The sequence below is a fragment of the Solea solea genome, chromosome 7 (genome assembly GCF_958295425.1).
Source record: "Solea solea chromosome 7, fSolSol10.1, whole genome shotgun sequence".
In the NCBI taxonomy this organism is placed as follows: domain Eukaryota; kingdom Metazoa; phylum Chordata; class Actinopteri; order Pleuronectiformes; family Soleidae; genus Solea; species Solea solea.
Window position 1 is genome coordinate 11,265,031 of NC_081140.1, and position 25,889 is coordinate 11,290,919.

The 25,889-nt window shown below is 40.4% G+C and overlaps 2 protein-coding genes across 2 annotated transcripts in view; one reads left to right on the forward strand and one right to left on the reverse strand.

The window, feature by feature from the left end:
• Positions 1-25,889, reverse strand: part of veph1 (ventricular zone expressed PH domain-containing 1) — a 71,064-nt gene that overhangs the window by 40,387 nt on the left and 4,788 nt on the right. Inside the window, exons 2-5 of the mRNA XM_058633815.1 lie at positions 23,337-23,882; positions 22,997-23,215; positions 20,961-21,135; positions 847-1,010 (exon numbers count right to left, since the gene is read on the reverse strand). Of these exons, the coding sequence (XP_058489798.1) occupies positions 847-1,010; positions 20,961-21,135; positions 22,997-23,215; positions 23,337-23,474 (696 nt within the window). The 5' untranslated portion in view covers positions 23,475-23,882. The remainder of the gene's footprint in view (positions 1-846; positions 1,011-20,960; positions 21,136-22,996; positions 23,216-23,336; positions 23,883-25,889) is intronic.
• On the forward strand, positions 8,324-16,598 carry ptx3a (pentraxin 3, long a). The gene is made up of 4 exons (XM_058633816.1): positions 8,324-8,694; positions 10,839-10,998; positions 11,925-12,397; positions 14,696-16,598. Exons 1-4 carry the CDS (start codon positions 8,556-8,558, stop codon positions 15,349-15,351), a joined length of 1,428 nt encoding a protein of 475 aa, XP_058489799.1. The 5' UTR covers positions 8,324-8,555; the 3' UTR covers positions 15,352-16,598.

Sequence of the window (25,889 nt, forward strand, 5' to 3'; positions counted from 1 at the left end):
CCTGCTGAGCGTGCATTTGTTCTTATAATCCTGCCGAAATCAAACACCATCTGTTCCTCAGGGAGGCAAAGTTTGATCAATGGATTAAAGTTATTTAATATTAGAGTTTCTTAATTGATCACTGTCATTTTAATTTGTCCTTCTTCCAGGGAGCAACTATAAATATGAAAAAGATCTGGTAACCGCATGCAGCCTCAATCACAACGGAAATACTTTGTGTGAGTGTGTGTGCAGTGTGTGTCTGTGTGTGTCTCTGTGGGGGGTGGAAATTAGAATAACTCCAGATGGTGAGTTTTCTTCCTCCAGTGCTTCACATGAGCGTGAGACTATCCATGTTTTATCACCATGTGCTGTTTTCACTGGTATGCGGTACTTTCCCCCTTTCGCGTTGAACATAAGAAGCTGTGCTCGAAAAACACGCAGGTTTGAGGGAATTCCTATTGAGAGTTGTGAAAACCACTTTCACTGAGGTATTTACTTACGTGTGACCGTGTTCCTGTGGATGTTTTTCTACATGTTCACACGAGCTCAATGCAAAACATGGCACAGCTTAACGCTAACATGTTGAATTCATGGTTTTACTTTATGGAAATGCCACATATAATACGTAGCTCATAGTTATCCAAATATGTCACAGACACTCATCCCTGACTTACAAGACATAACTGTTTATAAGTCAAGGCGACAAATTATAGTTTGTATATGAATTGCTGGTAAAGTGATAGTAATAAAATATTACCCTAAGGGTTTTTACCCCCCATTTTAGCCCCTTGAGCAGATGTGACAGTTACTTCACCCACAGTGCATTTTGTTTTGCTTCAAACGTAAAACTACGAAAACACTCACGAGTGGATGTTGTTCTGCAACAATTTGAATGAGCCTGATCAGGTGGTGTTGCTCTGGAGACTCCAGCTGGGGCATCATTGCAGTGAGGTTGCCTAGGTGACGGTGGATGGTATCTGGTTGTCTGGGGTAAACCGATGGCAACACTCGCAGGAGCATGGGGTTACCTGGCAGAAAGAGAAACACAGAGAGAGAGATTTTAAAATACTGATATGGAGACGTCAATTTAAAGAGTATTTCAAATGTTTTTCCCCCAACATAAACAACTGTTCACATTGTCGTCAGTATGAGGTTTGGGAAGCAATGGAACAGTATTTTCTGCATTTTATAGATTAAATGACAGTTTGATTTAAGCTCTAGTGTGAAACCTTTACAAGTCAGTCTGTTCAATTTCTTTTTTTTTACCATTCACATCCTCCTCTAAACAAGTTTGCCAAACATGTCTGACTGCTGTTTCCTGTGTTTTCTTGTCTGAAGCCACACATTTCCAGATCTCACTAATTAACTTGTGTGACTATAATTTTACTGCTACCACGAAGACATAAGACCCAGGTTGTGTGAGGCTGGAATTCCCTTTAATTTGTCTGTGGTGCATTTCATTTTCCTCTGAAAACACGCACAAGATTTCCCCGTCAGTGGTGACGCATTACTGGCAATAATGGTGTTTGTTAAAAATAAAATAACGCACACAGAACAACAAAACCCACAGCATTACCCAACAGCTATTGACTCACGTAAGAAACATCTTTGAATGATTCACATTGCTGAACAAGGACTCTTTAACATTTTCAAACAATGGCCTTTGTGTCTTACATGGGACCAAATGCCAGGCAGCAAGAGATATTTTAAATTTAATTTTAAACTGGGGTTCTGGGAGCTGATTACAAACGTTACCGTGAACAAAAGCAGAAAAAGGAGTGAGGGACTGATGCAGGAGGTGTTTGATTAAGGTGGTATAGTTTAATATTATACGAAGCTACAGCAAGCGGACACTTATTTTAGCATTAGATGGTCTGGATTTAGACTTGGTACAGAGTTTTACACATACAGTACTTATACTATAATACAGCTATCACATTATCATTAATGATGTTGCCATTACAGCCGGCAGCAATTTGGGATAAGATGTCTTGCCCAGGGACACAAAGATATGTAGACGAGGAGAGTTTGGGATCAAACCCTGACCTTCAAGTTCGAAAATGACCCACTGTGCCACTGAAAAGAGTGCAACAAAACTAAGCTACTCCTATACACAGTGCAATAGAAGGTAAATGTTTTTTGTGCAATTCTCTCCAACATGTATCAGCAAAAGTGGAGACTGATATATGACCATAACTTTATTACTCCCAAAAAAGAATCACACCTGCTGAGACACAAGTTCAACTTGCGTCCAGCCGTCTTCAGTTCAATTTTCATTTTATTACTCCCATGCACAGAATGTATTCTAAATAGTTGCCTCTGCATTGACCGCGCTTTAAGTCAAACGGGTCACTGTTGAAAACAAGTTAATCTAACTACATGGGGTGCACATTTGTCGTTTTTGATAAAACCTCACAGGATCTGAAATAAATCCCGGGACACAACGGGGGACGCACACACAGCCATAAATCACCGTAAGCGCAGGTTGTGCGCTCAGAGGATGCACAGACAGACGGCTGGTACTGATCAACACAGAGGAACCTGACTGCGCTGAGTCAAGGAGAGGAGCGCACATAAATATTTAGGAGATAGTCACTGGCTCTTTTTAAGTCCCTTTCTCTTCCCTTTAATCAGGGATTATACTGTATAGCATTACACAAACACTCCTTCATCCCTAACTTCTGTTACAAATCACTGTTCAAGGAGACAGATATAGTTTATGTACAGAAAGAGAGAGATAGTAATAACCATAAAAGTGATGTGGTAGCAGTTGCAGGTCTGTTCAGAGGAATGTTAAAAGGCAAGAGCGGACGGGAGTCTGCACAGAAACACGCTCACATGGATTTGAAGAGCTTACCTGTTCTTAGCCACTGGTCTACTCTGCCCTCAGGCGCACACACACACACACACACATGAATGTATATACGTGTGATAACCAATTTATTATGAGAGCCTCACTTGACTCCCACTCTGTCCTCTACTTAAATCTTCTTCTGTGTGTGTGTGTGTGTGAGACGCACAGTATCTGGCCGTCATGCCTTCATTCCACTTCCAGCAAACCCACGTCTGACAAATCTTTGTTAAATATCCTGTAATGACCTTCAATCCTTCAGCACACAAAGGTGACATTCTTGAAGGGCTGCACGCACATTTTCCACGAAAAGACAAAAACAATCCGCTGACTGATCTGCAGAGACTGTCAAACTATTGTTAGCATGATGTGAAGAGGCAGACGAGGACCTGATGGCTTTCCGACAGTGTGCACATTTTCCAAATGTCACATTAGAATAGAAATTTGAGACACGAAAACGAATCCTGGAGAAAGTTCACTTCATCGAGTCCTTAACTGTTTGCTATCTTAAAGTCATACTTGTTTTTTGCTGTTCACATATAGAAATACAGGGGCAGATTAAGACACCAAGAGGACACTAAATAGTCTGCGTCATAGGAGAAATGATTTTCACTCACTTTGCTTCATATACTGTATATATTGAAGAAAAAAAAGAAATATTACAATAGCAAAACCATTGATGTCTTGTTTTCTTTTAACCCTAACCCTAACCCTTTTTTGTTCGACGTTTCAATTGAGCTGAGCTAATTCTAAATTGTGATGTCTAGAGACTGCCAGCCACTGATTAATGGAAAAGAAAAAAAAAAAGAGTAGAGTCGAGTAGTGCTAGAGCTGTATCATGGAAAAGACTGTCATCACTGGAATAGTCATGAGCGCGACATCTGACACAGTAATCAAACAATGCCCAACTGTAGATCAGTTAAAAACACTTAAAAATTGAATCACAACCCGTTTGGCCGTATTTTAGTTCAGTGACTGTGTTAGACAGAGTCTGTGCGCTGGTCAGACAGGAAGCGCTGAACAATTCTGTGAACCAATCTTTTTAATTAACTGAGTCTGGAAAAAAACGACATGACGCAAACTGAGTAGAGTCGAGTGAAGTAGTGCTAGTACGGTGTAATAGAAAAGTAAATAAATACAACTAAGGTATGGCTCTAAAGCTGCACATGCATATCTCAGTACGTATACAGTTTTTTTTAAATATGAAGCAAAAATATTTTAGCTCCCAGAGACAGCAAGATCAAGAACAGCGGTACGTGACGGCAGAGAAGAAACAGAGTTGAACAATGCAAAAAAAACCCCACATATTTTCCACATAGGACAAACAAAAACAAGAGCTAACAGCTGTTTGAAGTAATCAGTCAAAGAAAGTAAAAAAAAAGAAAGAACATTATTTCATACTAAAAGAGTTAAAACTGATATTACGAGGGCCCGCAACTCGTGATTCTTTTCATGATGACTTAATCTAACAATCATTTCTGGACAAAGACAGGAATGTGCACAACCTGCCAAGAGAAACTCATTAACATTGAACGTGTATCTCGGGGAGGTTAACGCACAAATCTGCAGCGCTCAGCACAAACGACATCCAGACGGATGTTTTTTGGAGGGCTTTACGACTTAAACCTGTTTTCCATATAGTGCTGATTTTAATGCACGTGCGTCCCTCAAGTCATATCACGTAGCTCGACTAACTCTCAGGTGGGTGAGGGCGGAGAGAAACTGTCAAATCAAAATGTAGGAAACGACCCTCACAAAGCCCATATCTTTGGGATTCTGGGTATTTTTGTTGGAACACGGTGGAAATGATTTCAAGAATTTAGGCCCGTATGAAACATGACTGCACTCTGACAGGGGGTCCTCTTACCAGAGCGCAGCACATGTACATGTGACTTGAAATGATTGATGCATTAAAATATTTTACACTCCATTAATCAAAAAGTCCACGCCATAGCAGCCGGCCAGATGTCAACAATGCACTTCACAACCTAAATCCATATGCACACGGACAGTTTTAGAATCAACGTTTGAACTTCAAGATGCGTTTTGAAAGTATTTTTTCTGAACTTAAAAATGTGTTGAATCTAAATGATTTCTGTGATTTCACTTTAGTTCTTTATTAAAAGATGTGATTGATTAAGATGCTGAGATGTTCTGGAGGATAAGGACGGGATGGATAAGTGAACATATGTGGGACAGCTCAGGTTGTACAGTTTGGAAATAAAGTAAGAGAGAGAAGGTTGAGATTGGTTTGGGCACGTGAAGAGAAAGGAGAGTGACTATATTGGGGAAAAACGGATGTTGAAGATGGAGGTGGACAAAAGGACGACGACAGAGAAGGTTCATGCATGTTGTGAATGAGGACATGAGGACAGTTGGCGTTAACAGAAGAGGACACAAGGGATAGGACAAGATGGAGGCTGTGGCGAACAATAATCCTGCAATTATTTAGTTAATTTTTTTAATCGATTGACAGCCTCTTGTCTCTGCAAGTCAAAAAACATGAAACTAATAGCATTAATGTAACACCCTCACTGGGAACTTCTGTATTAGCTTCTTTGATCTCATCAGTCATCAATCAGTTTTTCATTTCTCCATCTCTGACTGTTTGGCAGGGCACAGCTCTCCCTTTGGTCCAGTAACACAGAACAGACCGAGCTACTGACCACGAGGTACAAACCGCTGATATTAAGTTTTATGGTGATTAGAACAGGCAGTGGAGCCGACTGAACCGTGAGGGTTCAAGTCCTGCAAGAGAACTTTTCCATTTCTATGTCAGGGTTTCATCAGAAAATGTTTATTCGAGGAAATCACACACGATATACTTAACATAAAAATGTACACACTGTACACGCACACACTGAAGTGATTTCTCTGCAAGCCTGATGTTTATGATGTGTCTCCAGCTGGCTCGGGGCCAATCTCAGGTGGCAGACATTAGTCAAAACGTGGAAACATTTTCATTGCTCGCGCTCGTACACAGCGTGTATGCATGCGTGATTGTGTCTTTGTAAGTTTCTGCCTTTCATTTGTTAGCTTCGCTCTCTGTTTTGATGCCTTTCAAACAAATCATTGTCTTTTCCAGCAAAAAAAAGCTTTTATTAATATATTTTCAGTGCAAATACAGCTTTATCTTGAATAATGACATAGCTGATGTGTGATAGAAATGTGCTATCCATTGAAAGATTATAACCATTGATTATGTCAGCTCTATGCTGTTTGTTTATGTATTGGAAAAGAGGACCAAACACCCGTCCTGTCCAGGTTTCTGTTTTCACAACTGTGAGAACTGTGGTCTAATTGCAATGTGTGCTTATACAGCCTCTTTTGGGATAAGTGAATAAAAGAAAAGAAAACTAACATTGTGACATTCAACTTGTTAAATACAAATGCTTTATACAAAGGTGAATTACATTGTTCTCAAACTCCCTTAAATCCTATAATTACCTTTGAGTTTCACTACATCATAGTTTCACTTTTTTATTTATAGTACTGCACAAACGTCTTAGATTTGTTGCTGTAGTAACGCTATAATGACCACAGAGTATAATTATTTCTCTATCACTATAGTGGAACACATCCAGAAAACACATATGCAGTTTTAAAATAACATTTTCTCAGAGATTGAAGTGTCAAGTATTTAGTGTGACCTCCCCTTACACTCATGACCCTGGCTCTGATTAATGTTATTGGTAAAACCAGTGTTTATACAACTATTTCATGTCGACAAATTATTATCTATTTCGCCAAGTTAAACTAATTTAGTTTAGTTTGTGCATATATATATATATATATATATATATATATATGCTTAATTCTTAATCTCTATGTTCAATCAATTTTTTTTTTCAATCAATCGTCGGGAGTGAGCAAAAAGAAAAAAATATAGATGAACTAGTTTAATTTCTGATGTGTCTGTCATGCTCCGCCTTCATCTCCGCCTACGCCTCCTCCCCTTTTTCTTCTGCATGCAATCAGTTCACCTGCGGCGGGAGCACACCTGCTCTCAATCCCTTCATCAAGCACCTACTTATTCCCTGGTTCTCCAGTCACTTGTGGCCAGATTGTTACAGACCTCTGTGTGGTAAATGGCACAGCCCTCTTGACTATATCTCAGGTCTCTATTGTTCAGTTATTGCTTGTTTAGTAACATCATATTACTATCATACTTCCTCCCACATCCATTTAAATCATCACACTAGAGATTTATTATTAATGCATTCATGGAATGAACCAAAGTCTTCTATTCATTGTTGATTGAAGAGTTAATGTTCCTGCCAGAAACAATACAGTGACAGAGAGAGACACAGGCACACAAAGATGGAGATGGGGGGAAAGGAAAGGGAAAGGGAGGGTGAACTCTGGATTCCCAGGAGGGAATCACTATTTCCATTCCCGTGAAAGTACACACACAAAAACTACTAAGACATTTTAACACACACACACAGGTTTGCGCAGCTTTTCTTCTTAGGACGCTACATTGACTTCCCGAACCTTATCCATAACCACTTCATGTCTAAGCCTAACCTTGACATAAATACAATCCACATCTTAGCCCTAAACTTAAAGTTCTTCAGACATGAGGTTCTGCCTCATTAGGACCAGGTTTGTTTCTGAACGACTGGTCCTGACAAGGCCAGCGTTTATGCCAGAAAAGGTCCCAAAGACTTCACAGATACACACACGAACCGACTGAGGGTGACAAATAAATAAAATAAACAGGCATAGCAGGAGAACAATAAACCCCTTTTGTAACTTTTCATGTCTGGGTTTCATTCAAACTTCCCTCAGATGCACACAGAGTTTTTCTTGTGAGGACAGTCGTAGACATAATGCATTTCCTAGCCCCTTACTATAACCCTAACCCAGGTCTTAACCCTCAAAAACCATATAAAGTTTTGAGGACCAGCACAATTTGTCCTCACGGAGAGAAAAAGTTTGGGGAAAAGGGTTAAAAGGTGTACACACACACACACACACACAGTGTCTCTGCATGGGGCAAAAATCAGAAAAGTTTGTGTTCCTCCTCCTCCTCCTCCTCCCCCCGACTATTACCGCTTTCCTCTCCCCCTTTCCCTCTCCCTGTGAGTCACAGGAGCAGCAGTTGTAACTGATTACGACATGGAGGCTACCTCCAACGAAGTGTTACTCACTGCCTTGCTCACAGCGAGGAGACGCACCTCTTTGCCTTTTGCATTTCTGTTCTTATAATGTATCCACAAGGATTTCTTCTTTCCCTTAAAATACACCCCATGAGTTTGAACCGTTTTGTGTCGTAAATATTAAAATAAAACTAAAATTGTGTGTTTGTGTATCCCATGCATCCATCTCTCTTTTGCTGGACATCTCTGTATGGCCAGACTTGTAGCCAAAACATTGCTCAGCATTTGATAAAGAGAGAGAGGGAGAGAGAGAGAGAGAGGGATGTCACTGAGGGGGAGGGACAAATTTGTGTGAGAGAGTGAGGGTTGAAAAAGTGGGTGGTGGACCTGCAGTGCTTTAGAGAGTGAGACACAGAGACATACACAGAGAAGCAGCAGAGATAATAACACACACACACACACACACACGCACAACCTGACAGCATCTTCTTCTCACACCACACACACACAGAAAAAGTGGTATTCAGAGTATCTTTCCTAAATCTCACCAGATTTGTAACACATTTTCCTCTCTAACACACACACAGACACATACACTGAGCAGCAGAAGCAGCAGCAGCATGTTTCAGTGGAGGCTCCCCCAGGCAGCGTGCATCCTGTCGCTGTGCGTGTGTCTGCTTCTGGCATACGAGGATAATATCGAGGTCAACTATGAGGACAACTACTTCAATGCAATCCCAGTGGAAGACACAGCAGAACGTGAGTATTAAGCTACATGTATGCGTTCATCCGATCAAGATGTGAAGTTGCACTTTAATTTAATCCTGGTGTGTGTCATCCGTTTCCTGTATAAGAGTATTTTATGTTTTTGTGTACAAGAGGTGACATTTAATTCATCGCTGTGTATATTTAAAATTGGAGCAGCAGCAACAGACACTTTACTCAACGCCAAGTCTGAGAAAGTTGTCTAGTGCTTTGGCAACTACAACTGAAGGATAAAACACATACTAAAAACACACTAAAATCTATTATGAGTGATTGATAATCTTCTGTGAGAAGGAAACTGAGACAAAGAGAACCAATGACAATATGCCACAGTGCAGTCTGTAGAGACAGAGTTTGAGACAGATTACAGCTTGAATGACAGATCCCCATCTGGGAGAAACACTTCATCAGGAAAATCTCGTTTGGGGAAGCATCAGCGTTTCCTTTCATGTTTGGACTAAGATGTGATGATTGAGATGTGGTGATGTGATGTTAAACCTGAATGAAACAAGGCAACAATGAGAGTGGCTCAGACAAATGACCGAGAGCAGAACTACTGTACAAGCACATAAATTACAACATTCGATTGTTTGTGGGAGGAAAATATGGGCGGGACAAGAAGGACAAAGAAGCCTGTAAAAAATCTTAGTTGGTATTTTTAGACTACGGAGAAAAAAAGTCATATCATTTGAGTTAAGTACAGTGTTTGTGCAGGTGGGTGAGGGGAGAACACAGGTCACAGCCTGGAGGAAGACACAGATCATTCATCCTGACTTGCTCAAATCTCACAATCTCTCGGTGGAATTTAAATGAATGAGGGCAACATGAGAGAGGCCAGGAAACAGATCATTATAAAGAGAATGGCAGGCTAAAACAAGACTTGGTTATAAAGTATTATCAACAGACCGTGTGGGGTCATTGGTCAATGTCCTGAAAACTCACAGTCACAAACACTGCGGTCAATCTTTAGCAAATTCACAACATCATTGTTTTGTATTATAGAAAGGTTTTTTGTTTCTTTCTGTTGTAAGACAACAGAACTCAGAATGCAGACTACATGTTAACCAGCAGTAATGTCTCCAAACCCCTGCTCTCATAAAATCACATTACACATACATTAGGGCTGGACAGACATTCAATAACTATATATATCTACTTTCTTTAATATAACAAATATCAAAGGTTCAATACACGTCAATAGCACGGGTATGCATTGTGGAAACGTGTAACATGTATGTAACTAGTATGAATGGTTTATTCAGCAATCTTTCAGGAGTAAAACTAAATCTTCATCTATCTGACATTCTATTGGCAATATTGGCGTTTTATTGTGTTGATAGAAAGTGCTGACTCATAGGGAAAGTCTCAGAAGCTCATTCACGTCTATGAAGAGGTGTGTCTTCACGGGGAACGCCCATCCTCGTGCTCACTGGGCAAAACTGGCATCACAGCTTTTCTTTCTTTTTGTCCAAAAGCTCACAAACATATTTCACTATGCACTTGTATGAAATTAAGACACTAAATGGGTTTGAAACTGGTAAAAATGTAATGGTAAATGAACTGTACTTATAGCACAATTGTTCCAGTCTTATCAACCACTCAAAGCTCTCGGCGCTGCGTGCCACTCTTTACGCATGTTGATGGTCAAAGATCCAATCAAATGAAATCATACTCCAGGAGGTCTCTTTTCACTCAGCTCACTCCCACATGCTTCCAAATCATTCATAAACCACTGTCAGACCAGAGCTGCTTGTTTGGTGAGCCATGTGGAGCAGAGTGCACGAACATTCAGCCTAATTCACTTTGAACCTCAGGGACAGGCAGCCAAAACAAATCCTGTAGCCTTGTGATGATTTCTCTCTAGAATACCTCTGCAGGTATAAACAGGCTCAAAAGCTAATTGGAACAGTGTGTCTGACACATTTCTCATTACTGGATAAGGTTTCCCATGATTTTGCCAACTAGAGGCTGGTAATAATATACTTCCCTATAAGAACTATGGGTACAATTTAGTCTCGTGGGGACACAGTGTTTAAACGTGTTTCCTGTCAAAAACATATACCAGATACAGCAAGGGTTTGATTTTCTGTTAAATAACTTCACATTACTCTTTCTATTTCCACCATCTTGGTCTGCAGCCACACCGATCTCTCCGCCCTGCAGCTCATCAGACCTGACCAAGTGGGACAAAATCTTCTCCATGCTGGAGAACAGCCAGATGAGGGAGAACATGCTTCTTCAGTATGCTGATGATATCATCAAGGTGGAGATGGGGTCACTGCGTGGGGAGATGCTCAAGTAAGTTGGACAATGGAACGAGACGTCAGAATAATTAAAAATGAGAATAAATGAGCTTTTACAAAAGTTGCCTGAACCTACTCGGTCTGTGAGGACTGAGCAGATCCCCAAAGTATATTTCTGTCAATTTTAATGTTTGGATTCTCTAATGACGAATATTCATCACATGTGATGATTATGATTATATTAAAGTGATTATTAGAATTAATACCAAATGGATTGCAAAATTAAAACTATAGTGTGTAAACTTTACATATTAACAAATGTCTTGTTACATTGTGACAAGACATTTGTAAATTCACATTATGCGGATTAAGCCTATCTGCTCCACACAAGTCTCTCTGCATTTAGATCGCATGCCCCCTGGTGACATTCCTGTGCTGCACACAGGAAGTGATTCGTTTTATGTCCAGACAGCCGGAGGCAACAGCAACATTGTGCTAGTAAACTGAGACGTCTGCAAACTGTATGACTGAGAACACGGAGAAGCGCCAACACAAAACTATAAATCAGAACTGAATCCTACTGCTCCAAAAACTCAGTTTGACTAGATATACTCTCGTGTTGCCTTTCACACACAAACACTCCCCCAGTCAGGTCTGATAGTATTGCTTGACAGAGTAAATGGTAAACCACCTAAAGTGCTTTACACTACAGATCGACACATCGGACTTTGGGATCGAACCCCCGACCTTCCATTTGGAAGATGACCCACTCTACCTCTGATCCATAGCTCCCCAAAATGGCAAACACGTTCAGATGAAGGACACGTATAAATAATATTGTTCACATAGACACCAAAAGTTATGCACTGCAGCGTTAAGAACGTTAATTTCTTACGTCTTCATTTCATTTTCAATTCAATGATAAATTGGGAGCAAAGCCAGATTATGTTCTTTATTAAATATATTGGTCTATTTGGTCAGATTTGTTGCCCAGTATGGAGGTTCCTGTGGAGTCGCAGTGGAGACAGCAGGAATGAAGATGGCTTCGCAACTTGAGGCTCGCCTCAAAGAAACCTTCGATCGCCTCAAAATTGGAGACCAGACCTCTGCTGCCACTGCTGCTGTTGCTGCTGCTGCTGCTGCTGCTGCTGGGAATTCTGTTGGGAATTCCAACAACCTGGAGTCGATGCTGCATCAGCTGCTTTCCGCAGCAAGAGCACAAGCTTCCCGACTCACCAAGCTGGAGACCAGCTGCTCCAGCGGTCCTGGAGCCGGCATGGGGAGGACTACAAAGACAGGGTTCCAGCTTGCAGAGAATGGAGGCGCTGGCCACCCAGAGCAGGAGGTCACACCAGAAGGGAAGCCTCTAGATGGGGTGCTGGCTGCACTGCAACAGACAAGGGGGGAGCTGGAGGAGGTGCTGGGGTCATTGAGGCAAAGATATCTACCCGCAGGTAAAGATATCAATCTTCCCATCAGCAATCAGCATGTCTGTCTTTACGTGTTGCTTCGTGTAGCTTTGTACTTTGCTTCATCTTTCTCTCCTCTGTCTTCATCCTTTCTCTTCACCTTTCTCCACAGAGCCATCCAACAATTTTCCATCTTAATTTTTTTCCTGCGTTGACACATTCAGGTCACACTTGAAGTATTAGAATGAGACCCCCCCCCCCCCCGTCAAACCTTGCTTCTGAACAACTAATCATGCTTCTTAAGTTTGTTCGTCAATACCGTTCCCACTTCCTCTGTCTTTCTCCAGGTGTGTTATCATCCTCAAGGGGCAACTGATCCTATTATTCACATACTAATATAATATATATATATATATAATCAACATACTTGTGTCTTTCAAGGGGTGAGTGATATACAAATAAAACCAAAAAATAAATACATTAAAACATACTTTTTGATTTCGTACCCTTGCTAAAAAAAAACTTAGTTTTATAGAAGCATATAAGTTTATAGGAGGTGAAACTGCATGACAAGTTAGGAATAATGTACAAACAGTTGGTGTGGGACTCTATAAGGCTTGACATAGCAGAGCTGGTACTCAGCTTTACTCTCCACCAATGAAATAAATAGTGACTAATACCTGTAACTTTAGTGGCTAAGTGAGTAAGTGATCCTGAAATAAGTTTAGTCTTGTAAACGTGAGTTGGGCAACTTCATTTCCTATAGTTGATCAAATACGACTGCATATTACTCATCTCTTACACACAGTGCAGGCACACACACACTGTTTTTAACACTGCATTGACTTCCATTTATTTAGACAGCCTAAAAAGCATTTTCCCTACCTGTAACCACAAGTCACATCTTACCTCTAACCTGAACCAATAACTTAGAAATTAGGTTCTGCCTCATTAGGACCAGGGCTTTCGTCCCTTTGGTCCCTTTGAGTTGAGAAATGTAAGTCTGCCCCACATACATAGACAGAGGTGTAATCATTTGCCGGTGGCCACAAAACCCACACCAAAGCACCATGGGAAAGTAGAACCAGATGGAAACAATCATGGATACGCACACACATACTTTGCTCCATTATTCTTAGAGTGGCAGAAACTTAAAGTAAGAGCAATATTTGTATCCTCTGTTTTAGTGGGTAGGTCATGTGTTTGCTAACTGGAGAGAGAGGGAAAGGAAGGTAGTGAGGGAAGCAGATGAGTACAACACAGGAAAAAACAGAAGTATACATGCTGGTAATGTCTACTAAACCTCCAACAGAGCCCCTCTGCACAAAATACATTTACACAGAAAGAAGAAAGATGAATGAAATGCAGCAGGACAAACTAATGGATCAGATAACCCTGAGGGAAAAAAATGATCAATGACCATGAACTGAACTTTGACTGTCTCTCATTTAACCAAAGGCTTTCATATACTGCAGCTTGACAGGCATTTACCTGCATATCATATTATGTGCAGTCCCAGCCTGTTGAGTTCAGACACTTAATCTGCTAAACGCTTAATCTGATAGTATAAAACAAAAACTAGATGTAGAAATATTAAAATTTTCTTCATTGTGTTGTTAAACAAGAAACTGAGCCTGATCCCCAGCTTTCATTTTATGTGGAGTCCCACAAGGCTCAATTTCAGGCCCAGTAGTTTTGTCAGTTTCTTGCTTCCACTATATACTGTATCATTAAAATATTTTATGTTATATTGATTTCACATTACTTCATCTTCCATTACAGTAAAGATGTACAAAACAAAAACCTCTAGGACAAGGCACACATTTAAAACCTTTGTCCAGATAAATCATTTTAACTTGCTTTACTTTCATTGTTTTGAAAATGGCCTTTCACATCAAAATACCTGGGAATCCCATCATTTTCTTGCATCCTCAGTGAACATAGGATCATTTTTACTGTTGCTCATCTTTGGTAACGCTTATTCTCATCTGCTTCATATCCACTGTTACATCTCTATACTGGTTTGTTTGCTTTCCTTAAAGCTACATGTTGTGTTTTTGGGCTTTGTTTAACAGGCTCATTTATAATCCCCAAGTCAGATTCATATTCCTAAATGAATACTCTCCCTTGATGTTTTGTAAGACTCCTTAATTAAATTTAACCCTATAAAATGCTATAGAGTTTACATATTAACATTTAAACGTTGGGGTGTTAATGGGTTCATTAGTTACTTTAACCTATTCAGTATTCTCAGGACATCCAGCACATCCATAAAAATTGACCTGTAGTTGCATAGGATTAATTCACTGACAATAAACACCATTTCATCTTCTTGTGGCACAGGCTGTGAGATGGGTCTCCTCTTCCCAATGCGCTCCCATCGAATCTACACCTCCGTCATATCAGATATCCCTCTCGCCATCTCTGCATTCACCATCTGCATGTGGTTGAAGCCAACGACGATCTCCAACAAAACGGTGCTGTTCTCCTACGGCAACCGCCGCAACCCATATGAGATCCAGCTGCTGCTTGGCCAAACTTCTGCCCGCCTCACGGTCGGAGGAGAATCTCACCTGGTAGAAGCACGAGGTGTGGTGAAACCAGGAGAGTGGATCCACTTGTGTGGGGCTTGGTCATCTGATCAGGGTCTTGCAACCCTGTGGGCAGGTGGGAAAAAAGTTGCCTATATTCCTGGAGTGGCTGAGGGACACGTTTTACCAGATGGGGGTTCACTCCAGCTGGGCCAGGAGAGGAATGGCTGCTGCTCTCCATCTTCAAGCAGCGGGGGAGGCATGGCAGGGTTTGAAGGAGGCTTCAACGCCAAGCTGGCATTTGCTGGGAAGATGACAGGAGTCAATATGTGGGACAGGGTGCTGTCAGAGGAGGAGATTACCCAGCTGGCTTTGCAGAATGGCCAAAGCTGTGAGCAGAGAGGAAACATAGTGGCATGGGGCATGACGGAGATGGTGCCACACGGAGGCGCTCAGTTTATCTACTAGCAGACTCTTTGAGACTTTATTATCACTGGTATCGTCCTTTTCATCATCACCATAATTGTCAGCAACATCAATGTTTTCAGAGTAACTTACAACTCTATCATCATCATTTCTATCTCCGTAGCTACAATTTGAAATTATTATATTGTGTTTTATTCAAATCCATTGCTCCTCAGTGCTAAGAATATGAACACTTGTGCTGCGAGGAACTCTACTGGATATGGTCAAATGAGAGGAAGCCAATGCTGTGAGAGACTGAAGTGTATTTTTTTAACCTAACCTTCTGAACTAAGGCTATTTCTCTCTCTCTCGCACACACACACACACTGCATTCTTTGTCACACCTGTGCACACACATGCTCACACTGAGCTTCGAAAACGTGTAATGTAGCAGAAAACTGCATTTACCAACGGCTTCATTTGAAGTGAATGAGTTGTGAGCTGTAAACAGTGTAATCACGAGGGAAATGAGTGGTCACAAACACTTAGAAATTGTCATCTCAAACGTGTCGCAGGGTGTCATTTAAGTAATAATGTGTTTGTCGTCTTTGTATATCCACATTTTGTATCATGTGTTTCCCCTCTGCCTTTTACTGGAGGACATTAATGTCATCAAATATTTAGTTTATAGCTTTGCTATCTTGTAGGTACATTTAAGCTAAACATTTGACTGATTGAAAAGTTGATTGAAAGCAGAGGAATATTACAAATGCATTAATGATGTGTAGTAATGCAATGTGTAGAGATTTATGTAATAACTTTGGAAATGAAAACTGCTGTATTTGCTTTCTCTTCAAGCCTGGCCAATAGTGACTTTAAACAAGCATCCAAATTATCATTATTTTTATTATTGAAATCATTTAAGACCTTACATTTGCAAACGTGTGTCCCAATTAAACTGTTTACATTCATATTAGTTATATAAGTCCAGGTTTTTTTTTTGTTTGAATTTTCAATTCATTTTAGGTTTAAAGATATATATGTCTCCTTTTTTGATACTACCGAAAGTTATTATGTTAGTGGAGATTGAGAGAGAGAGTGTTTTTTAAGGGTGATAAAGAAACTGAGGACAATGTTTACACAATTTAATCTTTTATGAACTAAGTTGCATTGTATTATAATTGTAAATTGCTTTTGTTTTTCTAATGAAAGGGTAAAACTGAATGTATTTTGTACATAAATATATTTTACGTAACATGAGTGGATGAATGGAGAGTGAGTTATGAATAAACATTTCAGTCTATTGTTAATCTCACTTCTTGGTGATTTTTTTGTCAATAAAAAAATGAAAACAGTGTTTGCCTGTAGCTGCTCAGTGTCTCACAGTTTACAGTGACACATCATAGGAGCTTAAATGTGGAAGATAACAGGCTCCTCCTGCAGCTATAATCACATTTTTATAAACACACACTTTTCTGAAACTGTGACCTGTTGATGAAAATAGAAACGCCTCCTCCCTCATCCATCCAGCCTTTCCCCAAAACCAAAGTACAGCACCTACATGTTTTGCAACAGGTGGGGCAAAAACAGACATTGAACTCTGACACATGACTTTGACACTTTACACACTGCAGTGTTACGTTAAGATTAGGTTTTACTGAAAGGAAAAGGAACTCTTGCCTCCGAATCCCTTTGGGGTCAAACGCATACCAGATGTGAGTGTGCATACGTGTGAGTGTGCTCGAATAACATCTGACAGCCACTGAGTTCAGCTGTGGTTTACTGAAGCTGCCAATGACACTTTCACACTTTATCCTGCTGTTAGCTCCCTGTTACTAGTCAACACTATAGACACTAGATACACAGTATCAAACCAGGTCCACAGAAATGAGTTTCTGCTTCGTTATGACCAGGTTTTGGTCCCCATGAGGACTACTGGCAACTGTGTGTGTGTGTTAGGTGTGGGTCAAAATATCGTTTGCTGATATATCGTCTTCTTTCCTCGTGCAATACAATCATCAATAGGCCAGGGCAAATATAGATATTTGAATTAACAAATGTCTCCTTGCGGTGTCGCTGCTCAAATGAATGAGGGAAACTTGGGTGGAAGTTACCTGGCCGAAGAAGAGGGAGTTCACAGTGGGATAATGGTGGAGAAAGTTACGTTAAGAGATGCTCCAGCCATGTTCAATACCTGGGCTTTATGCACTTTGTTCTCTGTGTTGTGAATGAATAGTTCACATTTAGTTTCACATTTTGTTTTCTGCACTTAGACCAGGGGTCTGCGACCTTTACTTTGAAAAGAGCCATTTATGTCGCCGCCTCGCCACCAAAATAAAACTAATCTTTAGCTGCAAAACCCATTTGACTCATCAATTTAAGATAATATCACATATACGTTTTTTATACAGATATACTACATACAAAATAATGCTAGTTTGTTGCATCAAGAACTACAAAAAGAAAACTTTTGACATTTCATTGCTGTGGAGAAAAAGATTTTATGTAGTTCATGCTTGAGAAAACCTGCCTGGCATACAGTAAATATCGTGGATCCAAAGATGGACAGGACAAGAATTGTCGGGTTTGGGTTGGTTTTCATTATCACACTTGACGTAGACATTGGATGTGATGCACAAAATATTAAAACACTTTTATTAATCACCTTGATATCTAAATAAGAGGTGTTATTTTTATTCAGATATCGTGATGTATCACTATATGATTGTCTTGCAATATATTGATTATCACAGAATTGTCATATCGTATCGTGAGGTATCCTGTGATTCCCACCCCTAATGTGTGTGTGTGTGTGTGTCTTTGAGGTTTTGTGTTTATTTTTGAAGTTTCAGAGGAATGGAGAGTGGTTGTTAAAATAGCAACAAGTGATTGAAATATTCAGAGCCCAGTAGATCAGCAATGTCCAGTGGGGAATAAACTAGCAGGGCTGCATTAAAAAAAACTGGCCAAGAAAACACGAATCTGATCCTGCTATGATAAAGACCTCCAGCAAGAATTGCTGGAATAACTTTCTAATATCTTCTTTCCACTCTCAGTATGGGTGCATTTTTGAGACATAGTCCAGGTTAAATACAAGCCCCACCATCACTTTAACTCAATTGCCCCAAACTGGACCACAGTTCTCCCGAATGATCTATGATTTCCTCAGACCTCACAAACAAGGCAACGTTACTGTATGCTGTGTTCTTTCAACTACAGTCTTGTAGAGTGATTTTATGAGAGGAGTAAATCTGTAGAACATGCTGTAAATTTCTAGGTCTAAGTTTGAAAACAAACATGATTGAGAGTCAGGAATGCACTACAACTGTAAACATTCAAATTAAATGAGACACCGATACACCGATTGTGGATTCTCTGTCTTTGCTTCTAAACTAAATTTGACTTTGGCATATATTTGAGTGCACACATAATCACATTATTTTTTTACCTTGGAAATACTGAACAACAAACGATGATGACATTTGCCAGATATAAACTTTATAGTGCCATTTGGATGAAAAAGTAAAAAAATATTAAGAAATAAGTTCAACAAGGACAAAGACGGGTTTTGTTTCTGAGGCACCTTTCAGTTTGAGGTAATGCCTTCGATGCCAACTGGCAAAAAAAAAGCAGAAAGAGTATCTTTGTGGCCTAACAAGACACAATTATATTTCTCTTTCTTTCATTAGAAAACTTAGAATAATATTTTCAAGAGGAAAAACCAAAATGCACATAAAAAATAATGTTAACTGATTTGATGTTACGACTTCCTGAAGAAAGATTGTGGTGCTTCTGTCTCTATTTGCCAGCAGTCTGAGCAACGGCATTTTAATGCTCTTTCCCAGTGGCTGTAACCACAGGGTATCTCTGTTTTCACCCATTGTTTCATGAACTGAAGGTGCTTCCAATTCAAACAGACGCTGTATGAAGCAGAATAAAAGATGGATGGGGAGGAGGAGAGGAATATAAATGCACACATTTGTTGACAGCGTCAGTGGGCATAACCAAACATAATCTGTCAAAAGAAAGCACACCAGTGACAAGACTAAGCCGACATTCTATATTCAGATCATAAAGTAGAGAAATTAGAGTCAGCTTAAGAAAAATGATTATGCAGCACACACACAAAGACATGTTTACCTGCACACGACAACACAGCCTTTTCTTCCCGTAATAAGTACCATTTATATACAGTATGAATTACCATCATGGAGCAGTCGATTAGTAATAGCTGTTATTTACCGTCATTATCGTCCTCATGGGGCTGGTAATCATTACTCTGAATTCACTATAGCTTATGATAGGATAAAGATGTGGTTTCCTCCTACAACTAATGACTACATCTGTAATTCCTTTCTCCAATTCTGTGAAACAGATGATCCCATTGTTGCAGGTCTGGTAACAGTAAAAGCATACAAGGGTGGCACAAGCCAAACCCACATGTCAGCCATCAACAACTGAATAAATACAAATGACAGCCATGAATCCTAAGAGGAGCTTCTCTGCACGGCTCTTCCTGCAGCTCCTTTTCTGTTTCCGCTCTACCAGAACCATACACAAACACAAGCATACATTTCCCTGTCTGGGGAGGAAGAGCTGTTTCTGTCTGAGGAAGAAGAGACGGAACAGAGAGACGAGATTCACTAAGTATGAGAGGCTGAAACTTGTCAAGAAAACTGTTGAACACTTAAACCACATTTATGCAAGAGCCTTTAGTTAAAGTTAAGTTTGCACATCACGGAAACAACACAATTTATGTGTCACTTTGCCCTAATAGCACCAACAAGTATTGATGTTTGGTAGGACAAAGTTTAAGGACTCTACTCGGTTTATTCTGCTTTTCCATTAGGGAAAGTTCCTGGTACCTGGTGCTTTTTTGGTACCTACTCTGGCGAGGTTCCAAGTGAGCTGAGCCAATAATAAAATGTGAATGAGCGTGACATCCAACACGAGAATCAATCCGAACAATGCCAAACTGTACATCAGTTAAAAAGACTTCAAAATTCTGAAAACATGTGTTAATCTCCAACATTTGGCAAGGAATATAGTGACTGTGTCAGGAGGAGTCTGCACTCTGGAAGTACAGAACTAATCTTTTCTATGAACTGATTCTAATGATTCAGTACAGCTTTGTGCAGCCGTGCTATGACGACCACGTTGGGGAGGTACTATAGAAACGTAAAACTACGTGCCTGATACCAAACCAAGCAGAGTAGAGTCGAGCCGTACCGAGTAGTTCTACAACTATAATGTGTCAACTGAGATTAAAGAAACATGTTGAATGGAAATACTGACTTCACTGATAACAATGGTGCAGGCAGTATATTCATGAAATACATTTTCATTTGTGAACCACAGACTCTGTTTATGTTTTATGGTCTATTGTGCCTGGTAACACAGCTAGTAGCACTTCAACACAATGGATGCCAGCAGAGCTAACAGAGAGCAGCAAGATACTCAGTGTGGGACACTTATGAACAGTATGTGTTTGTGTTTGTGCATGAACACGCTGGGTTGTGTTTGCTCAGTGTCTTATTTCCGAACATCTGTAGTATTACAAACATCACCACCTTTTATATACATGTCTCTGCACATGTATAACACCATCCCATCACTTTCTATTCATTGTCATACAGTGTGACTTATAGTGCGTTTGCAGGAGCGTGCCCTACCTCCCAGCACACTGAGTGTTATGGCCTCTGTGTGCTCGGCCAACAGATCAGCCTTGGCGATGGCAGCCAGGGAGAGATAACTCGACATGTTCCTGCTCAGCTCCCTGTTGCCTCTCTGCAGGAACCGCACTGCTACCGGGACGGCCAGCATCATGACTGAAGGACAACTGTAGTTCTGGGGGACACAAGCGGAGATACATGAAGATGGTTGGGGGGACGGCAGCAGTAAAGAAAGTCAAGACTGACTGAAAACTGGAATTTTATGGTTCTTAGGACCCTCATGCTGCATTTCCAGTATTGCTCCACATTATTACCAGAGGGAAATTGTTGGAACACATGTTTACTGGCATGGGTTATTTTTGCAAAGTGAGCAAAATAGAGTTACTGACTAAATTGCACAACAGGATACTCAGAAACTGAATGGTACTGGCAGAAGCAGAAATCCTATCCTTTCTTTCTTTCCCTGAGTTTGTTAAACAAAATATGTAAAGGAAGTTTGTTTTGACTTTTTTCCTGTGATACAGTGAGTAGCAGTAAGATTAAAGCGTTAAGGTTTACGTTGGTTAGGTTACTTTGTGATGTAAATGCACAGAGGAGTGAAGGAGTGATGCTGACACTGTCATAGTTTAAATGAAGCAGGAGGGAAGGGGTTTGAAATGCTCTAGCACCCCCAACTGGAGAAATGAGCACAAAGTGTGTTTCACTGCTTTAAAAAAAGATTTTGCTTTTAAGCAACTTGACAGTAATCACATAAAGAAGCTTAGAAAAATTAGGTTTTCACCTGTTTACCACTGATCTCTCTCTCTTTTCTCTCTGATATTCATGTATCTACTTTCTGTCACTAATCTGAATAAGACTCATTTGTAAACAATGCCTTTACTTTAATTTTTGTTTAACATTGTTCTGGTCAGCTGTAGTATTGTATTTTTCTGTATTTTTTATTTCTTTTTAGAAATGTCTCTTGCTCTCTGTCATGCCTCTATTCTGCCACACGGCGGCAGTGCAGGCAGCATATTTATATAAAAGTGATCGCCCCCAACAGTAAAGATAATTCATCAGTATGCAGGTAAAAATCCACTTATTGTTCCCCTTATGTTACATGACTACACACTGTATTAACAGGGACAAGGTGGAGGCTTGTCATATTTGCCCCCTACAGCAGATTGAGCTTTCTGTCCTATCTTACAAGTGAAAGTCACAGACGAAGGAGTCATCTCATCATAGGACAGAAATGTGTTTGTATCTTAGAGCTGCATCTCTTAAGTATCTCAGTCTGTTGCTGACTTCTCTCCTGCTCTCTGTGGGAGTTTGAGTGGAAAGATATGAAGTGTGTTTGGGGCGTCTGTCGCTTCAAAATGACATGAAGAGACACAAGAGATCAGAAAAGATAAGAAAGAACAGGTGGGACGTAAGGTAAAAATAGGCTGAATGGAAGCAACAGACAAGAGAGAAAGAGGAGAGAGAGAGAGAGAGAGGAGAGAGCTCCTCTGATAATTGTCGAAGGTAGGACAGTAGAGCTAAGAGCTGCTGTCCGACATTTATTCTCCCCACAGTGTGTGTGTGTGTGTCATTACAATTGTATTAAGCACATGTCTCTTCCAACAGGAAATAAAGAGACAGCGAGACAGAAAGAGGTCTAAAGGGAAAGGAGACTGTTCAGATTTGCTTTTGAAGCCCGAAAACAGTGATTACATAAAGTGTAGAATACACGTCAACCTGGTCACCATGCATGTTATAGCTGTAAAACTCTTTGTAACGTCACCATTATAAAATAAAATACCACAGAGAATAAGTTATGAATCCAAGAAAAAAAAGGTATACTGACAGTATTTGTGCGGAAATGTGAAATATTCATATGCATTATGTGTTTGATGCAACAAAACCGAATTACAATCATGCGTTATTCAAAATGTAGGCTACACAGCCAATATGTCGGTCATCATATGTGCTGTGTGTGAGGGATATGGTCCAGTGAATACGTATTTAAATCTCTTTCAGTGAATACACAAACTGTGTGTGTGTGTGCGCCTGTGTACCTGCAGGATACAGCTGGTGATGTCAGAGGCTATCTTGGCATGTGGCGTGTCCTCCGTGTTTTCACCTTGTGGGGTGAGGTTATGTTCCAGACACGACTCCCACAGCCCCACCAGTGCCACACTGTGTCGCTCGATGGAGCTCGTCTCCCTGATCGCCGTGGTGATGCGCGTGATGCAAATCTCCACCACTGCCTGGTCATTGTCATTGGTCAAGTAGTCCTGTCAGCCAGCAAGACAGTATCAGAATGCAAAATTAAGGACATGAAGAATTATTATTATGGACACGATTGTTATGACTCATGGATGAAAGTGACATTTGCTCTGTAATCAGTTTGCTCACCAGTGAGCAGGAGATGGCCTTAATCTGGTCAAGGGCTTGTGACAGACAGTCTTCGATCTCTGTGTCGTCCAAAGAGAAAAGGTCGCCTGCTCTGGACAGATCTCTCTGGCCCAGCACCTGACTGAAGAGCTGGTGCATCCTCGTCCTGGTTTAGAACAGACCTTTGTGGTTCCTGTTGCTTAACTGGAAATTAATAAATCCCCAACATACAGTAATAATCCAGGAAAATGTTGAAGATGCTCCTCATATCTTGGATTTGGGAGACCATGTGAAATGTCCCTTCCAAAAAAAAGAGTTGGAAGTAACGCCTTGTATTAAAAATGACATCAAGTTTTAAAAAGTACACTCCTATTGTATAATATAAGGAGAAAACAATGTATGAACAGCACCATGGGGATCATTTATATTATTTATTTCTCTTCAGTTAAATCCAGCAGCAGGTAGATTGAAGGAGAGTGGGACCATTTTGACCCAATGTGTTTCTGGGTCTGCCCTGTTACCATGGAGACAAGGCATATTCTGTAGAAGATGCTCTACAGCAGAGTCCTAGAGAGAGAGAGGGAGAGAGAGAGAGAGAGACAGAGAGAGAGAGAGAGAGAGAGAGAGAGAGGGGGAGAGAGATCAGATTAGTTGACTATTCTAAAATAGATTTAACAATTAACAAGTGTTTTCAGGCCTCAAAATGTCAGAGTGATAGCACACTCACCTATGTCTGTTAATTATAAAGCTTCCTTAGGTTAGGTTAGCATTAATATTGGAAAGAGGGAAACAACTGCCAGTCCAAGTCGACCTCTATAGGAACGTGTTAAAACAATGAGCTTGAGGTAAATTCTGTTACAAACAATCAAAGCTGAGCTAACTCTGTATATCATGTGCAGACATGTGAGGGGTTCTGATCTCCCCATTCTCTCTTTTCAAAACGTTTTCTCTCCTTTAGTTTTCCACGGGTGCAGAATGTGTAAGTTAATAAGTCATGTTGTGAACTACATGGGTAATGTGTGACATGTCTGCAATTAGACAATACACATGCACAAATATGCTTGCACTGTATTTACTAATGTGGGTTTCCAGTTACCAAGGAGTTTTTTTTTTGTAAGTCGTGCAATTAGCTGAAAATAAAACTGGCAGTGTTCACTGTCCACCTTCTAAATTTGGACCCAATATGGCAAAATAAAAGTTATAATAATGGTTTTTAATATCATTGTAGTATGTATGCAAGTATGCATAGTGTGTTTATATTTTTTTTTATTATCTTCTTCTACTATTCTACTCCTTTACAGTATTTCATAAGGGTATTTATGAGTAACAGAAAAAAGTAATTATTTAATAAAAATATACATACATGTTACATGAGGATATGGTGTGTATAAAATTGATTTAGAGGTGTTGGGTTTCTTATGCACAGTGTTAACCATTACCTGATGCTGTCAACCTCACTTAACCATTAAAGGATGTTCCCTGTTCTCCTATTTTCCCCCTCCCTTGGTGTGGGCGTGGCCAACTGTCTTCCCCCTTAGCAGCTGTCTTCAATCAATCCTCATCACCTGTAGTATAAGTGCCCGGCTCATCTTCTCTACCACTGCCACACCGTCAGTTTCCGCAGCGTGGTAACAGTGTTGGCCAGCTCTCTTGTATTTTCTTTTTATGCTGTGTTGATATTTTGAGAAGTCTTTAATTTTATAGTGTGCCTCTGCTCAGGTTCACGAACAGACTTCAGTTTGACTTTTCATAATAAATTCCCCTTTAAGACTGCTAATCCAGTCTGAGGTCATTAAAATTGGGTCACTAAACTGAACCTTAACACAGTGAGGAGCAGCGGCTTACACACACATATAAACACAGGTTTGTGCAGCTATCCCTGTAAGGATATGCACTTACTTCCATTCAAAGTGTTATAACCAATAAATGCCTAAACCTAACCTTAACCTAGCCACAATTCAAATCTTAGCCCTCAGAAATGAACTTCTGCCTCATTAGGACCAGGTATTAGGACCAGGTACACACGTGTGTGATGTGCACCTGTCTCCTGTGTCTCCTATGTAAGAATTCAAAGTAGGAAACACTGTTAGTTAAAAGCAACTATACTCAGCCAGTCTGCTCTCTCTCTGTGATCATGGTGACTTTGTGTCACTGCCTGCTTTCTGCAGCTGCTTCCCTCCACAATCAGACATCATCTTTTTGTCTTTTCGTTGTTTCTCTGGAGGACGTCCAAGCTAGACCACAGGAAAGCGCAAAGCAGAGCACAACGCAGACACTTATCTCTGTTGCCGAGCAGGTGATGGCCATGGAAACCCGCCCCTGCATTGCCGGGATACCACATCAGGAATTCTAATAGGTCCACGCCAGGCCATTGGGGAACAAATCAACAAAACAACTATAAACAAAGAGCAAAGAGATTTTGTCTCTCACACACACACATTGCCCTTCTGGGACCAATAAGGTTTTCTGAATCTGAAACACACACAAACACACACTGATCTGCTACCCTTGTTGTGTAGACAAAAGCAAAAATCACAGCTATTTCTGTCCATGGTCGTTATAGGCTATCCTATC

What these genes read in the sequence shown, in the direction of transcription:
- ptx3a (XM_058633816.1), top strand. Translation starts at nt 8,556, where the DNA reads ATGTTTCAGTGGAGGCTCCCCCAGGCAGCGTGCATCCTGTCGCTGTGC. An exon ending in AGTGGAAGACACAGCAGAAC is followed by an intron (nt 8,695 to 10,838) that starts GTGAGTATTAAG and finishes CTTGGTCTGCAG; the next exon opens with CCACACCGATCTCTCCGCCC. An exon ending in CTGCGTGGGGAGATGCTCAA is followed by an intron (nt 10,999 to 11,924) that starts GTAAGTTGGACA and finishes CTATTTGGTCAG; the next exon opens with ATTTGTTGCCCAGTATGGAG.